The sequence below is a fragment of the Vigna radiata genome, chromosome 8 (assembly GCF_000741045.1).
Source record: "Vigna radiata var. radiata cultivar VC1973A chromosome 8, Vradiata_ver6, whole genome shotgun sequence".
Lineage (NCBI taxonomy): Eukaryota > Viridiplantae > Streptophyta > Magnoliopsida > Fabales > Fabaceae > Vigna > Vigna radiata.
The window spans coordinates 31,256,367-31,271,202 of record NC_028358.1 but is presented as its reverse complement, the minus strand read 5'-3'; the positions used below and the strand labels follow the sequence as shown (position 1 = coordinate 31,271,202).

At 36.9% G+C, this 14,836-nt stretch overlaps 3 protein-coding genes across 6 annotated transcripts; 2 read left to right on the top strand and 1 right to left on the bottom strand.

The window, feature by feature from the left end:
- Positions 1–689: 689 nt before the first annotated feature.
- On the top strand, positions 690–6,502 carry LOC106771983 (phytochrome A). Of its 4 annotated transcripts, none has more exons than XM_014658077.2 (5): positions 690–802; positions 1,951–4,020; positions 4,362–5,178; positions 5,640–5,930; positions 6,111–6,502. In XM_014658077.2, the coding sequence occupies exons 2-5, from the start codon at positions 1,968–1,970 to the stop codon at positions 6,319–6,321; spliced, it is 3,372 nt and encodes a 1,123-aa protein (XP_014513563.1). In that variant the 5' UTR covers positions 690–802; positions 1,951–1,967; the 3' UTR covers positions 6,322–6,502. The 4 variants fall into 4 exon arrangements, with proteins under 4 accessions (XP_014513563.1, XP_014513561.1, XP_014513562.1 ...); XM_014658075.2 differs by lacking the exon at positions 690–802 and adding an exon at positions 995–1,313; XM_014658076.2 differs by lacking the exon at positions 690–802 and adding an exon at positions 1,180–1,313 and having other exon boundaries at positions 1,956–4,020.
- A 674-nt stretch (positions 6,503–7,176) lies between these two features.
- On the top strand, positions 7,177–11,114 carry LOC106772540 (glutamate--tRNA ligase, cytoplasmic). The gene is made up of 6 exons (XM_014659000.2): positions 7,177–7,433; positions 7,984–8,080; positions 8,262–8,415; positions 8,731–9,854; positions 10,021–10,488; positions 10,670–11,114. The coding sequence occupies exons 1-6, from the start codon at positions 7,294–7,296 to the stop codon at positions 10,886–10,888; spliced, it is 2,202 nt and encodes a 733-aa protein (XP_014514486.1). The 5' UTR covers positions 7,177–7,293; the 3' UTR covers positions 10,889–11,114.
- Positions 11,115–12,297: 1,183 nt separating this feature from the next.
- Positions 12,298–14,390, bottom strand: LOC106771060 (rhicadhesin receptor). The gene is made up of 2 exons (XM_014656954.2): positions 13,565–14,390; positions 12,298–12,970 (listed from the first exon to the last, which is right to left on the bottom strand). The coding sequence occupies exons 1-2, from the start codon at positions 13,671–13,673 to the stop codon at positions 12,426–12,428; spliced, it is 654 nt and encodes a 217-aa protein (XP_014512440.1). The 5' UTR covers positions 13,674–14,390; the 3' UTR covers positions 12,298–12,425.
- Positions 14,391–14,836: the final 446 nt, after the last annotated feature.

The window sequence follows — 14,836 nt, the reverse complement described above, 5'->3', positions numbered from 1 at the left end:
AATGTTTGCAGACCCTACAGTGCAAGATTACAGCGCTACACGGCATGGGCTCATTTGTTGGTTTACGTCAGTTATGGTTGTGATGATCCACACCCAGTTAAACCCAGAATATAGCATGGAATTCAATCTATTCTTTTTTCTTTTTTCATTTCGTCTTTCTTACTTTATAGTCTTACACACACTCTCACAGAAGCTGCAGCATGACACAGCTTTGAGGACTGCACGTGACACCCATAACTCACTTTCTTGTTCTTACTATTATTATTCTCTTCTCATCTCCAAACCCAAGGTATGGGACGGCTATCCAATCACACCCAATTACCCCACAAATATTAATAAAAAAATAACCATTCTTTCCTTCACTCTACGCACTCCTTTTCATTTGCTCATTCATTCACTCACATTATTACATATACTTGGACTGCATCTCCCCATAACAGTTAAAAAATATTGAATCAGATTTAACATATGAAATATGAAAATAGTTGTAAGATGGGTCTCCGAAATGGAAGGTGAGTGTTGAAAGGAAGTGATGAAGTGAAAGCAGGGGGCAACAGGCGTAGTAAAACCTCCCATCCATGATCCACAACTGTCCTTATTGTCTGTTTTAGTGAACCAATAACAATGCCAAGCCCACTTGCACATTTTCCTTACTTTTTATATCATTAATAAATCTACACTTTCTCACACACAATCTAAACTTTTGTCTCCTGTAAAACCAAATCTAATTCTTTTTTCTCACAACTCAATGCTCAAATCTTCTTTTATTAATCTCCTTACTGTAAATTTTTTATTGTTTTAGGTAAACTATCAATCTCTGTTTGCAACTCTAACCTACTTACTTACTGTTCATATACTTTCTTACAGTGTTTAAATATTATGCCCACTCACCTGGTTTTATCCCTTTTAACACAAGAAGGGGAAAATTGATAGTGTTATTCTAAAATAATAGATGTTCATCTTTGTTTATTGGCCACTCATAAATATGGGAAGCATTTAACTGTTGAACGAATAATGATGATTTTGTTTAGTGTTTCTTTTATTATTTATTTCAGTCTGAGTTCGTTCCCCAGTAACTCCCACATTCACATTCACATGGTTGTGGAAGTGGGTACTATAAAAATGATATCTTTATGGCATGGCGGTCCCTGGTCACAGTTGTGGTGAGTTCGAAGAGGGAGTTGAGTTCCAGGAAGAGGAAGGGGAGACATGGGTGTTGTTGCCCACACCTTTTTTCTTTATTTTAACCCTTAACTTCCGTTATATCTTCATTGCTTCCTTCCTTTACTTCTTCTCACTCTTTCCCTTTCGAGGTTCGTTTCCTTCCACGCTTACCTTTTCTTCCGCTCTCTATTATCCTGATTTTATTTTTACCTTTCCCCTTCTTCCTCCTTCTATGTGTCATCCCGTCTTTTCTTCCCCCATATATGTTATCCTATTGACTTTGTTCTTTTTAAAGTCTGTCATGGGTGTCTGTTTTTTCAGCTTAATATGTTATTTTTTTACTGGAATTGTTTTGTCGGCTCTTAGTTGTTCTCTGTACTGACGTACAGCGTGATCAATTTTCTTGACAATTAAGAATAATAGTGCCCAGTTTTATTCTATCTGTAAGCATGTGGAGTTGGATGATTGGGTTGTTGTTATTGTTCATAATTTGCATAGGCTCTAGAGATGAGATGAACAATAATGATGTGTATCTATTCACGAGAGGAGTGGGGATTGTTGGTATTCTGTGATTGGGTAATAGAATAAGTTATTAGTGGTACGATAAGCTTTGGAGACTTTGTCATATTGAAAAGGTTTTGCAAATTTGTTCTTCTCTTGTTGAATTGTTACATGAGCAAGAGCAGAGAGATTGGCATTGGAGTAAATCCATATTAGATTTAAGTTGTCTTCTGAGGTTGTTATATGATTCCATTTAACTTACTCTTACTGTATTTACATTTGCAGTGCAGTTTGGAGTGAAAATGTCTTCCTCGAGGCCCAGCCAATCGTCCAGCAATTCAGGGAGATCAAGACATAGTGCTAGGGTTCTTGCCCAGACAACTGTAGATGCAAAGCTTCATGCAACTTTTGAGGAGTCTGGTAGTTCCTTTGATTACTCCAGTTCGGTGCGAGTCTCTGGTACAGCTGATGGAGTCAATCAACCAAGGTCTGATAAAGTTACGACAGCTTACCTCCATCACATACAGAGAGGAAAGATGATTCAGCCTTTTGGATGCTTGTTGGCTTTAGATGACAAAACATGTAAGGTCATTGCATACAGTGAGAACGCTCCTGAAATGCTGACCATGGTTAGTCATGCTGTCCCCAGTGTTGGTGACCACCCTGCCCTTGGCATTGGCACTGACATAAAAACTTTGTTCACAGCACCTAGTGCTTCTGCATTGCAAAAGGCTCTGGGATTTGGGGAGGTTTCACTTCTTAACCCGATCCTTGTTCATTGCAAGACCTCTGGGAAGCCCTTTTATGCGATTATTCATCGTGTTACTGGCAGCTTGATCATTGACTTTGAGCCAGTCAAGCCTTATGAAGTTCCCATGACTGCAGCTGGTGCCTTGCAGTCTTACAAGCTTGCTGCCAAAGCAATTACCCGGTTGCAATCTTTGCCTAGTGGAAGCATGGACAGATTATGTGATACAATGGTTCAAGAAGTTTTTGAGCTCACAGGCTATGACAGGGTGATGGCTTATAAATTTCACGATGATGACCATGGGGAGGTGATTGCTGAGATAACAAAGCCAGGCCTTGAGCCATATTTGGGTTTGCATTATCCAGCCACAGATATTCCCCAGGCTTCACGCTTTTTATTTATGAAGAACAAGGTCCGTGTGATAGTTGATTGTCATGCAAAACACGTTAAAGTTCTGCAAGATGAAAAACTCCCATTTGATTTGACTTTATGTGGTTCCACCTTGAGGGCTCCCCATAGTTGTCATGCTCAATACATGGCAAACATGGATTCAATTGCCTCCCTGGTCATGGCAGTTGTAGTCAATGACAACGAAGAAGATGGTGATACTGATGCTGTTCAGCCACAAAAAAGGAAGAGACTTTGGGGTTTGGTAGTTTGCCATAACACTACTCCCAGGTTCGTTCCCTTTCCTCTTAGGTATGCTTGTGAATTTCTGGCTCAAGTATTTGCCATCCATGTGAACAAAGAAATAGAGTTAGAATATCAGATTATTGAGAAGAATATCCTGCGCACACAGACACTCTTGTGTGATATGCTGATGCGAGATGCACCCCTTGGCATTGTATCACAGAGCCCTAATATAATGGATCTAGTGAAATGTGATGGAGCAGCACTCTTATATAAGAACAAGTTATGGAGATTAGGAGTGACACCAAGTGAATCCCAGGTAAGAGAGATAGCTTTGTGGCTGTCCGAGTACCATATGGATTCCACTGGCTTGAGTACGGATAGCTTGTCTGATGCAGGCTTCCCATCGGCTCTTTCTCTGGGTGATGTTGTGTGTGGAATGGCAGCTGTCAGAATTACTTCGAAAGACGTGGTATTTTGGTTTCGGTCACACACTGCTGCAGAAATCCGATGGGGTGGTGCAAAGCATGAAGCTGGAGAAAAAGATGACGGTAGGAGGATGCATCCAAGATCGTCATTCAAGGCTTTCCTTCAAGTCGTGAAGGCAAGGAGCTTGCCGTGGAAGGACTATGAAATGGATGCCATTCATTCCTTACAGTTAATACTGAGAAATGCATTCAGAGATACTGAGGGTACAGATTTACAGACAAATGCAATTAATACAAAACTAAGTGATCTGAAGATCGAAGGGATGCAGGAACTGGAAGCAGTTACAAGCGAGATGGTTAGGTTGATTGAAACAGCAACAGTGCCTATTTTGGCAGTTGATGTCGATGGGCTGGTAAACGGGTGGAACATAAAAGTTGCTGAGTTGACAGGCCTTCCAGTTGGTGAAGCTATCGGAAAGCATTTACTCACACTTGTCGAGGATTCTTCAACTGATAGAGTCAAAAAGATGCTTGACTTGGCACTACAAGGTATGTTCTTTATCCATCTTATGCTTTCATATACACTTCTTTTCTTTATTTTTCAAGCCCTGCCAATAAGCAGAAGCTTAAAAGACGAGTTAGTTTGTGTCTTTTGTCTATTATGTTTCCTAAAGCCACCCATGAATGTTGCATTGATTGAGAATTCTCAGAAGAAATGTGTCTTGTTGACAGTTTCTTGAGAAGAAATGGAACACCCTAGGATTTGTGTTCATTTTATATTTTTTGGGGCTCGGTGGGAGGATTTGGTGCAATTTCTCCCATACAATGGGATTAGATTATTTTAACCTTCTTTGCATATTTTTAAATTGTTGCTTTGTTCTGTTAATTAGGTGAAGAAGAGAAGAATGTTCAATTTGAGATCAAAACGTTCGGGTCCAAGATGGACTCTGGTCCTATTAGTCTAGTAGTAAACGCTTGTGCAAGCAGGGATCTTCGAGACAATGTTGTTGGTGTTTGCTTTGTGGCTCATGATATAACTGCTCAGAAGAATGTAATGGACAAATTCACCCGTATTGAAGGTGATTACAAGGCAATTGTACAGAACCCCAATCCATTAATCCCCCCTATATTTGGCACAGATGAATTTGGCTGGTGTTGTGAGTGGAATCCAGCTATGTCAAAGTTAACTGGATGGAAGCGAGAGGAGGTAATGGATAAAATGCTTTTGGGAGAGGTTTTTGGCACCCAAATGTCTTGTTGTCGACTAAAGAATCAAGAAGCTTTTGTTAATTTTGGCATTGTACTTAATAAAGCCATGACTGGCTCAGAAACAGAGAAAGTTGCTTTCGGTTTCTTCGCTCGGAATGGCAAGTATGTAGAGTGCCTACTTTCTGTGAGTAAGAAGTTGGACGTAGAGGGCCTAGTTACTGGGGTCTTCTGCTTCTTACAGCTAGCTAGCCCGGAACTCCAGCAAGCATTGCATATTCAGCGTCTATCTGAGAAAACGGCCTTGAAGAGATTGAATGCATTAACTTACATGAAAAGGCAGATCAGGAATCCTTTATGTGGGATTATATTTTCCCGGAAAATGTTGGAGGGTACTGAATTGGGAACAGAACAGAAACAATTTCTGCATACTAGTGCTCAGTGCCAGCGGCAACTTAGCAAAATTCTTGATGACTCAGATCTTGACAGCATCTTAGACGGGTATGATATCTGAATATTGTTATATTTTTCCCTTATATAGATTTATGTGTTGTGAAGAGTTTATTAGGTGGAGCTCCTATGAAAGCAAAGAAGTTCCAATTTGAAACCTCACTGAAACTCTCAAGACTACAAAGTTAACCTCATTCGTGCAAATAAACTCCAAAAAAATGTACTATTATAACACAACTGATGTTGGGTGTTTGTTATCATGTTTTGTTAATCTCATAGTTCTCGTTATGCAGTTTTGTCATGTTCTTTTATGGTGTTACCTGTATAGAATATTCAATTATACGCTTTTTTTTAGAGAAGGCATAGTCAAAGATGGATGCTTACTATTCATTGTAGTGCTAGATTAATTTGTGTGTGAAAAATTATCAAAAAATAGACAGTTTCCCTCATTTATTTGTCTTAGCATCTTTCGTTAACAGTTTTATAAACCTTCTATCCCTTATGTTTAACAGTTACTTGGATCTTGAGATGGCTGAATTTACTCTGCATGAAGTAATGATTGCCTCCCTTAGCCAAGTCATGACGAAAAGTAATGGAAAGAGTATCCGAATAGTCAATGATGTTGCAGAACAAATCGTAATGGAAACTTTATACGGTGATAGTCTAAGGCTTCAGCAGGTCTTGGCTGACTTCTTACTTATTTCCATCAATTTCACACCAACTGGAGGCCAGGTTGCTGTAGCAGGCTCTCTAACCAAAGAACAGTTAGGGAAATCGGTCCATCTTGTTAAGTTAGAGCTCAGGTAACTGTTCTATGCTTAATAATTTGATTTATGCTATTTGTACTCAAGTACTGTGCATTTATGTGATTTAAATGGCAGGAGAAAATAGTACGACATGTACTAATGCATGATTTACAGCTTAACTTAGTTTGCATTAGCACATAAAGAGCTAATTAATGTTTACTTATGGTATTTATGTAGCATAACACATGGTGGGAGTGGGGTGCCAGAAGCATTACTGAACCAGATGTTTGGAAATAATGGACTAGAATCAGAGGAGGGTATGAGCCTACTGATCAGCAGAAAGCTGCTGAAGCTCATGAATGGAGATGTTCGCTATCTAAGGGAAGCAGGCAAATCAGCTTTTATCCTCTCTGCTGAACTTGCTGCAGCCCATAATTTGAAAGCTTAAAGTTTTGGAAAAGAATAAGATGATGCAACACAATCTGTTTTGTACATCATAAAGAGGACGGAGCTAGAAATTAATTGCATCCATTGTAACGCTTTATTTGTTTCACGTTTCTTTAACTACTTCTTGTAACGTGTACGTTGTAGATAATGTATTATTAATCTTATTCTCATTTCTTGATCTATTCTCAGTCCAGTTTTTCTTTCTTTATTCCTTCAGCAAAAACAGCAATCGACATGAATCATTTGTTGCAGAATACAACGTTAAAACCTATCCTGCTTTTTAACTTTACTTTTTACTCATGTGTATATTTGTGAACACAGTTTTATTTATCTCTTAAGTCTTGTTTCTTTTATCTAGCGAGTACATTGTACAACAGTACAACTGGAAAAAAACAGTTCAAATATTTTGGACATAAAATAAATTCACTTGAACTTGCAACAAGAATAAACTAATAAATTGCATGGTTTTAAATTTTATGAAAAAAGGACAGTTGTTAAGGGATCTTATAATAAAAATATTTTAGTCTTGTGATCTAAACATAGGGCAATATTTTTATTTGTTTAAATTTCTTTAATTTCCTTATCATTCAAAATTTTCCCCAATTTTTTAGCATTAAATATTTTGCAGTAAAACTCAAAAAAAAAATAATAATAATAATAATAAGGAAAGCAGGTAAGGTTTGGCCAGTGGTGCATTGAAAATTTGTAATATTTTGACTAGAATCGCCAAAACTAGGTGCTGTAATGGAAATGTTGCGTTTACTCGAGATGAAACTTTTTCAATGGGCCAATTTTTCAATGGGCTCGGCTTCAAAAACTCCAAGTTGGAAAAAAATAACAAAAAAAAAGTCAAAATTGGAACGTGGAGAAGTGAAGAGTGAACATAAAATCCAGACCTTAACCTAGTCGAACCTATTAAGGAGCAACCAACAAAGTTCTGTGTAGTGTCTATTTAGTGTTAATCTAGCGTAGCATGGACATCAAAACCTTTGCTTTCGCTGCTTCTTCTCCGCCGTTACCGGTAATCGTCGCTGCCAGGCTCGCCGGAATATCTCCCTCGATTGATACCTCTCTCTCTCCCGACTCTGCCCCTACATTTCTCTTCTCCGATGGGTACATTTCCGATCTCCAGTCTGTTTGTTTATTTCTGCAAATTCTTCAACTTTTCGCCTCCCCAAAGTTCATTTATCCGGAGTCTTCAACATTTCACACCCACTATGTTTATTTCTCGGAATAACAACTAGCTGCACTGGTTAAATGCTTCAATTTAAAGAATCCGAAGCGTTGTATTTTTTGTGTGCGTTGAATTTCGTTTTCAATCCTAGAAGATTGGCAATTTTTTTTTCAAATTTAATTTTTAAGCCCCCACTTTGTGTAGAATCGACAATTTTGGAGCCATGGTAATCATTTAGTACGCTTATGATGTAGTGTGATGTGGGTTTTAAGTTTAATATGACTTTCATTTCCGTGTGATTAGCGTTTTACATTGATTGTGGCAATGTTCAATTTGGTTCCTGTGCGTATTGTACTAATAATATCTCTAAATTGAAGAGAGAAAACACAAGGGTTTATGTGATGGCTAGATATTAACACCTATTCTCCTACAAGCAGTGCACCCTTGTGTACTATCTATTAGTAGTTGACGAGTGCATATACTTTGCAGGCTAAAGTTGCAAGGAACTTTTGCTCTTCTACGTTATATTGGGCGGGTTGCCAGTCTTCCCAATTTCTATGGACAAAATGCATTTGAATCTAGCCAGGTGATTTTCTTTGTGTAACTTAATAAAATAGTGCATGGAGTCCCTGAAGATGTTTCATGACAACTACACTGTTGCTTTTCTCTTGAATTGTTTTTCATATAGTTCTTTTGTGCGAATCCTTTTACTTCTAGTTATGAACTCACAATCATCTTATTTCTTCATTTCCCTTTTTCTTTTTCAGATTGATGAATGGCTGGAGTATGCTCCTATCCTCTCATCAGGCCCTGCTTTTGAGAATGCATGCAAATATATAGACGAGTACTTGGAGAAGCGTACATTTTTGGTTGGTTATTCGTTGTCAATTGCAGACATAGCAATCTGGGCTGGCCTTGCAGGTAAAGATTTTTAATGACGTCTATCTTTTACACAAACTGCCTATGGAAGCGAAAATCATGGTGTTTATGATTGCACTTTGAGGTTATTACTATGCTGTATCCATGCCAACAAACCATCAGGATCTACTAGGTTTAGTATGTGGCTGTTCTTTTGAAATCAGGAACTATATTATGGCCAATAATTTTAGATAATGCTGTGGCAGTGTGTAGCCAAAATACATCTCTTCCATTTCTCTATTTTTATCATGTTAGCTTGGCAGCCTATAGGTTATGACCCAGTATTCAGATAGATTTTATTTTTGCTATTATTTGCAGGTTCTGGAAAGAGATGGGAAAGTCTAAGGAAATCAAAGAAATATACAAATCTTGTACGATGGTTCAATTCAATAGTGACAGAACATGGTACTGCCTTGAATGAAGTCACTTCCGCATATGTTGGCAAAAAAGGATTGGGAGAGCCAACAGCAAACAAGTCAAAAGACCAGTCCGTAATCACTGATAGAGCGAAGAATGTGAATGGGGCTGTATCTGAGAACCAGAAAGGAGGAAGCAAACCTTCAGCAGAAATAGATCTTCCAGATGCTGAAGTTGGAAAAGTCCGCTTGCGATTTGCGCCCGAACCAAGTGGCTATCTTCATATTGGACACTCAAAAGCAGCTCTGTTAAACAAATATTTTGCTGAGAGATACCAGGGCCAGGTTATTGTGCGTTTTGATGATACCAATCCTGCTAAAGAAAGTAATGAATTTGTGGACAACCTGTTGAAAGATATTGATACTTTGGGTATTAAATATGAAGAAATTACGTACACGTCAGATTACTTCCCTGAGTTGATGGAAATGGCTGAAAATTTAATTCGCCAGGGTAAAGCATATGTTGATGACACTCCACGTGAACAAATGCAAAAGGAAAGAATGGATGGCATTGAATCCAAATGCAGGAATAATAGTGTAGAGGAGAACTTAAAATTGTGGAAGGAAATGATTGCCGGAACAGAGAGGGGCTTGCAGTGTTGTATCCGGGGCAAGTTGGATATGCAGGACCCAAACAAATCACTTCGAGATCCTGTTTATTATCGCTGCAATCCAATGCCTCATCATAGAATTGGATCCAAGTATAAAGTGTATCCAACTTATGATTTTGCTTGTCCATATGTTGATGCTAGAGAAGGAATCACACATGCCCTGCGATCAAGTGAATACCATGACCGCAATGCTCAGTATTACCGAATTCAAGAGGACATGGGTCTTAGAAAAGTTCTTATCTATGAATTCAGCCGGTTGAATATGGTTTATACTCTCCTCAGCAAACGAAAGCTTCTATGGTTTGTACAAAATGGGAAAGTTGATGGATGGGATGATGCACGATTTCCTACTGTGCAAGGAATTGTGAGAAGAGGTTTGAAAATTGAAGCACTGATACAGTTTATTGTTGAGCAAGTAAGTAGAAGTTCTTGCTTTCATTTACTAAATAAAGAAAAAATTCTCTTTCAAAGTAGAAATGATGAGTAGAATGTGTTTATCAATTGCTGTCCTTTTTATGTGTGCAATCTTATATTGGTCATATGCGTAAGAATATTGATGACTCTTCTCTGATACTATGCAGGGTGCATCAAAAAATCTCAATCTCATGGAATGGGACAAGCTCTGGACTATTAATAAGAAGATTATCGATCCTGTCTGTCCTAGACACACTGCTGTCATTGCAGACAAACGTGTGTTGTTGACTCTCACTGATGGTCCTGAGAAACCATTTGTCCGCATCATACCTCGACACAAGAAATATGAAGCTGCAGGAGATAAAGCTACAACTTATACTAAAAGGATCTGGATTGACCATGTTGATGCAGAGTCTATATCAGCAGGTGAGGAGGTAACACTGATGGATTGGGGAAACGCCATAGTGAAGGAAATAGAGAAGGACCAAGATGGAAATATCGCAGGGTTGAGTGGTGTTTTGCATCTTGAAGGATCTGTGAAGACCACCAAATTGAAACTCACTTGGCTTCCCGAGATAGATGAACTAGTTAGCCTAACATTGGTGGAGTTTGATTACCTAATTACAAAGAAAAAGGTATGTGTTCATCAGGTTGTTTCAGCCCATTTGTTTCTATCACTAAAAATTTAGGAAATATAAATTAAGAAAAAATATAGGTGTTGTTTGGTTTTCCTAAGTTTGTATAGAAAAAATGAAAACAATAAAAGTTGTATCCAATATTTCCTACAGAATATTTCATGTTACTGTTTGACTGCAGCTTGAAGAGGGGGAGGATTTCATTGACGTGCTTAACCCATGTACCAAAAAGGAGACTTTAGCGTATGGAGACTCCAACATGCGAAATCTTCAGCGTGGAGATGTATTGCAGCTTGAGAGAAAGGGATATTTCAGGTGTGATGTACCCTTCATTCGCCCCTCACAACCCATTGTGCTTTATGCAATTCCTGATGGCAGGCAGCAGACAGGTTCCAAGTGATATTTTTGACCTTAAAACTGTTTGGCACATAATCCACTTTCACACTCAGCATTGTTGGTAATGGGGAAAACAACTTTGTGGAACTATTATGTTTACTAGCGCACTGTATTATGTTTGTAAGCAAACAATTGTAAGTGGATTTTGACTAGCAATTTATTTGATAAAATCTTTGTTTCTCTTGTGACAAATTGCCGTAGCCTTTATGAAAATGCTTCTACTCTTTTGTGACAAATTGCTGTATTATGTTTGCTGTAGCCTTTATCACTTCTGATGTTATTTAGTTGTCACTGTTAATTTTTGTTTAATTTAATAAAATATGAGAAGAAAATAATTTCATTTAGCGTAGTGCATAATAAACAAATTAGAAATTGAAAGAAGAAATTATTTTAAAATCTGAAATACTAGAATCGTAACTTGAGGAATTAGTATAAATGCCGTGAATTTTACTCCAAAACCACTTTATTGTTATAAGAGGCGCAATAATGAAAGATGGTTGTGCTATAATCATGGGGCTTTCAACCAAAAATTTCCTGATAAAGTATTTTTAATCATTTTTTATAATTTACAAATATAGTTAAATTTATATTTAGGTATGATAATTTTTTTATTGATTTTTATGATTAAAATCATAGCATAACTATTTCCATTCTTCTAAGTAGTAATAACGATTTATCAAAACAACTAAATTTCCAACGACTAAAGTAAATCATAAATTTCTGGAGGACTATAATCGAATTAAATATATCCACAGAAATGGCAATGATTTAAACCGAAAAATTGGAACAAAATAGATTAACTTGATTAACAGTCGACTTTTTGTTTACTCTCATGGATGCAGGTTCACTCATCAAGATTATAAAGATTAAAATATTAGATGATTTCTTTTCTGAAATTTTGAAAATTCCATCACTCTAACATCGTAAAGTAAGTTTTTTTATTTTTTTAATTTTTACCATTACCTATACTAAAATAAACCTTTTTACAAATGATAAAAGATTTCTAAAATTCTACATATTAAAATAGTCTATCTGTAGAAATTGAAAGCCTAATTTAAGATTTGGTTTGTGGCATTGGATAACATGATCTGTGGTGTCATTAGACTCGGCCAGTTCTTGTGGTATCCATTTATCTATTATATGGTTACGTATTAACTGATGGATAAGTAAAGGTAAAGAAAAAGAAAAAGGAGAAAGAAAAGCTTAAAGCAAAGGAACAATTTAAACGTAAGAAGTCATAGACCTGTTACTTTGAGGTTTTAGATAGAAGATTATGTTATACACTAATAACCGGAAATGCAATATCTTTCAAATTTAAACTATTAAACAAATTTATGAGTTGTTCCAACCACGAAATGTAAGGTAACAAAAGATTAAAATTAGAGATGATAAAGAAAATGGAGAAAGAGAAACTATTAGCTATCTCGATCATCTTTATAGAATAAGCAGTTTCAATTTATCTTCACATTATACGATAATGGTTTTGAATTTTTCAGAAAGAATGAATAAGATACAAGATAGCCGAACCAATGTAGCAGTTTTTACTTCTTAGGTGCAAGCCTGGACTTGATTTTCTGAACGACTCCGGTACCAACCTGGAAGGTCTTGGTCAAGACATGGTCGGGAAGTGAAGGTGTGGCAGAAAACAAGGTTGTAGCAATGGACTGTGTTCCTGGAAGTTGGCTGTTGAAGGCTGAAATGACAGCAGCAGGGACGTTAGCATTGTTCTGTTGGAAGTGAAGTAAGCCTTTTGGAAAGACAAATATGTCACCCTTGCTAATGGTCTTTGATATGAGGACATTGGAAGTGGTTATGAAGCCTACGTCTAGTTGGCCTTCAAGCACAAAGACAATCTCAGTGGCACGAGGGTGAGTGTGAGGAGGGTTTATGCCATTTGGGGCATAGTCAATTCTTGACAGAGACACACCAAGTGTGTTCAATCCTGGGACTTTCTCAACATTGGCTCCTGTCACTATTGACCCAAAGGTGTTGTTGGTGGATCCTGCTTTTCCTAATATGTTGGAGAAGAAATCTGAAGCATTTACCTTAGACGCTTCTTTGCAGCTGAATCCGTTCACTTTCACACCTGTTTTTTTAGTCACAATCACAACCACTCTTTAATTAATAGTACAATCATACTTAGACATAAATTTTGACAACATGCTGGAAAATGTTGCTATCATGGACAAGGTTAAGGTTGTTTTTAGAAAGAATAAAAACAAAGGAAGTATTGACGTGTGATGTGTTGAGAAACAGAGGAAAGAGACAAATAAAAGTTAATGATGTGAGTGGGAATACTATATGTGTTTGAGTTAAAATGATTAAACACTGGAGTCAGGAGAAAGCAAAATTAAAGTAGTAGGTAAGTGATGTTGAGTTAGGCGTGGTTTAAAGAAAATCAAACGAAGCAAAGAAAAAAAGAATTCAAGAGTGAAGAGAAAGGATTAAATTTAATCATTCAAAGAGGAAAAAACTTCTGGTATCCGAAAAAAGGAGAACGAGACATTTTTTTAATTGCAAGTTTAAAAAAATTGGAAATTTATTTACAAACCGGGTTTTTTTGTCAGTAAAACTGAATAGGAAGTAAAATTGCTGGGAAAAATCAAATTTTCAGATAAAATGTTAAAGGAATAGAATGAGAAAGTAAAAGATGAATAGAATGGTGTAAAAGGAGGAGTACCTGAGGCAAGGTCAGCAACACAGAGGTCTTGAAGAAGGTCAGGATCTGATGAGACGGTGGTGGCTAAGAGAAGAAGCAAGTTGAGCAGCTTCATAGTGTGGTTAGCCATAATATAATTTTGAAGGTTAGGAAAATGGAAATGGAAAGTGTTGGGATGATGAACACTTATATTTATAGCATGACAGATATCCAAGCTTAGGCTTAGAATGTGTATTTATTTCTTCATATTTTGGGACATCCTGTTCTTTCTTAAACTTAAAGAAAACTTATCGAATTGGATCACCCAAAACCCAAAGGCAAACAAATACAAAGGCCCCCACACGCCAGATACTCAGGCCCTGCTTTTGGTTATTTGTAAACTCTTTTCAGGTTCAAATGTGTTTATTGATTTTATCTATAAATGTATTAGGAAATACAAATAACAAATTTATTACTTATGTGAGAAAATAATGGTTCCCTGGTGAAGTTATTAATAATAAGTGGTACAAATGTAAAGACACGTTCTTAATTGAGAGCGTGACATTAAACTCTATGTTAGAGACTACTTCTTGTCTTATTCTGCATCATTAGTTCATATTTCGTTCTCATGAGGATGTTGCCATTCCTTGAAATTTAATACATAGACAATATCCATATAACTAGATTTTTAATAAATTGGCAATCCATTCGTTTTATTACTTACCAAAAGCTTATCCAAAATGCACACACACGTCTCAGCACATGAAGTTGACTAACATGTTAAAACTCTAAATGGTGATGAACAGAGCATTTTCGTTATGCGTTTATTAAATGAGAGCAATGACAGGACAGTAACCTCGTATACTAATTGCAAAGGAAAATAACTAGTGATTTAGTTGTCATTAATACCAACCTAGTAACTCGTTCGCGGACATTAGCTCATTAGAAATTAGCTGCAGTTTCACATTCAAAAGGCAGTAATGTCTCATCAGAGAAAAAGTAAAGAAAAATCATAATAACGAAAGAGTTGACAGAGCGAAGGGGCACACTCGATTATTGGGAATTGTTGCTCAATGACTTAGCATTCCTATTAATCTCTTTTTAGTAACAGAAAATGTAAAATGTAGAACTCGATAAATAATTTTTGGACAATATTTCCATCTGTTGTCTACAGTATAGGAAAAGTAAGGACTTATCAATTACGTTATTGCACTAATTGCCAATCGCAATCTAAACCAATTTGTCAGCAATAAAAATAAAGTATCTAAAGCAAGACTTAACTTATTTTGGGATCAAGCCCAGTACATCTTTCTC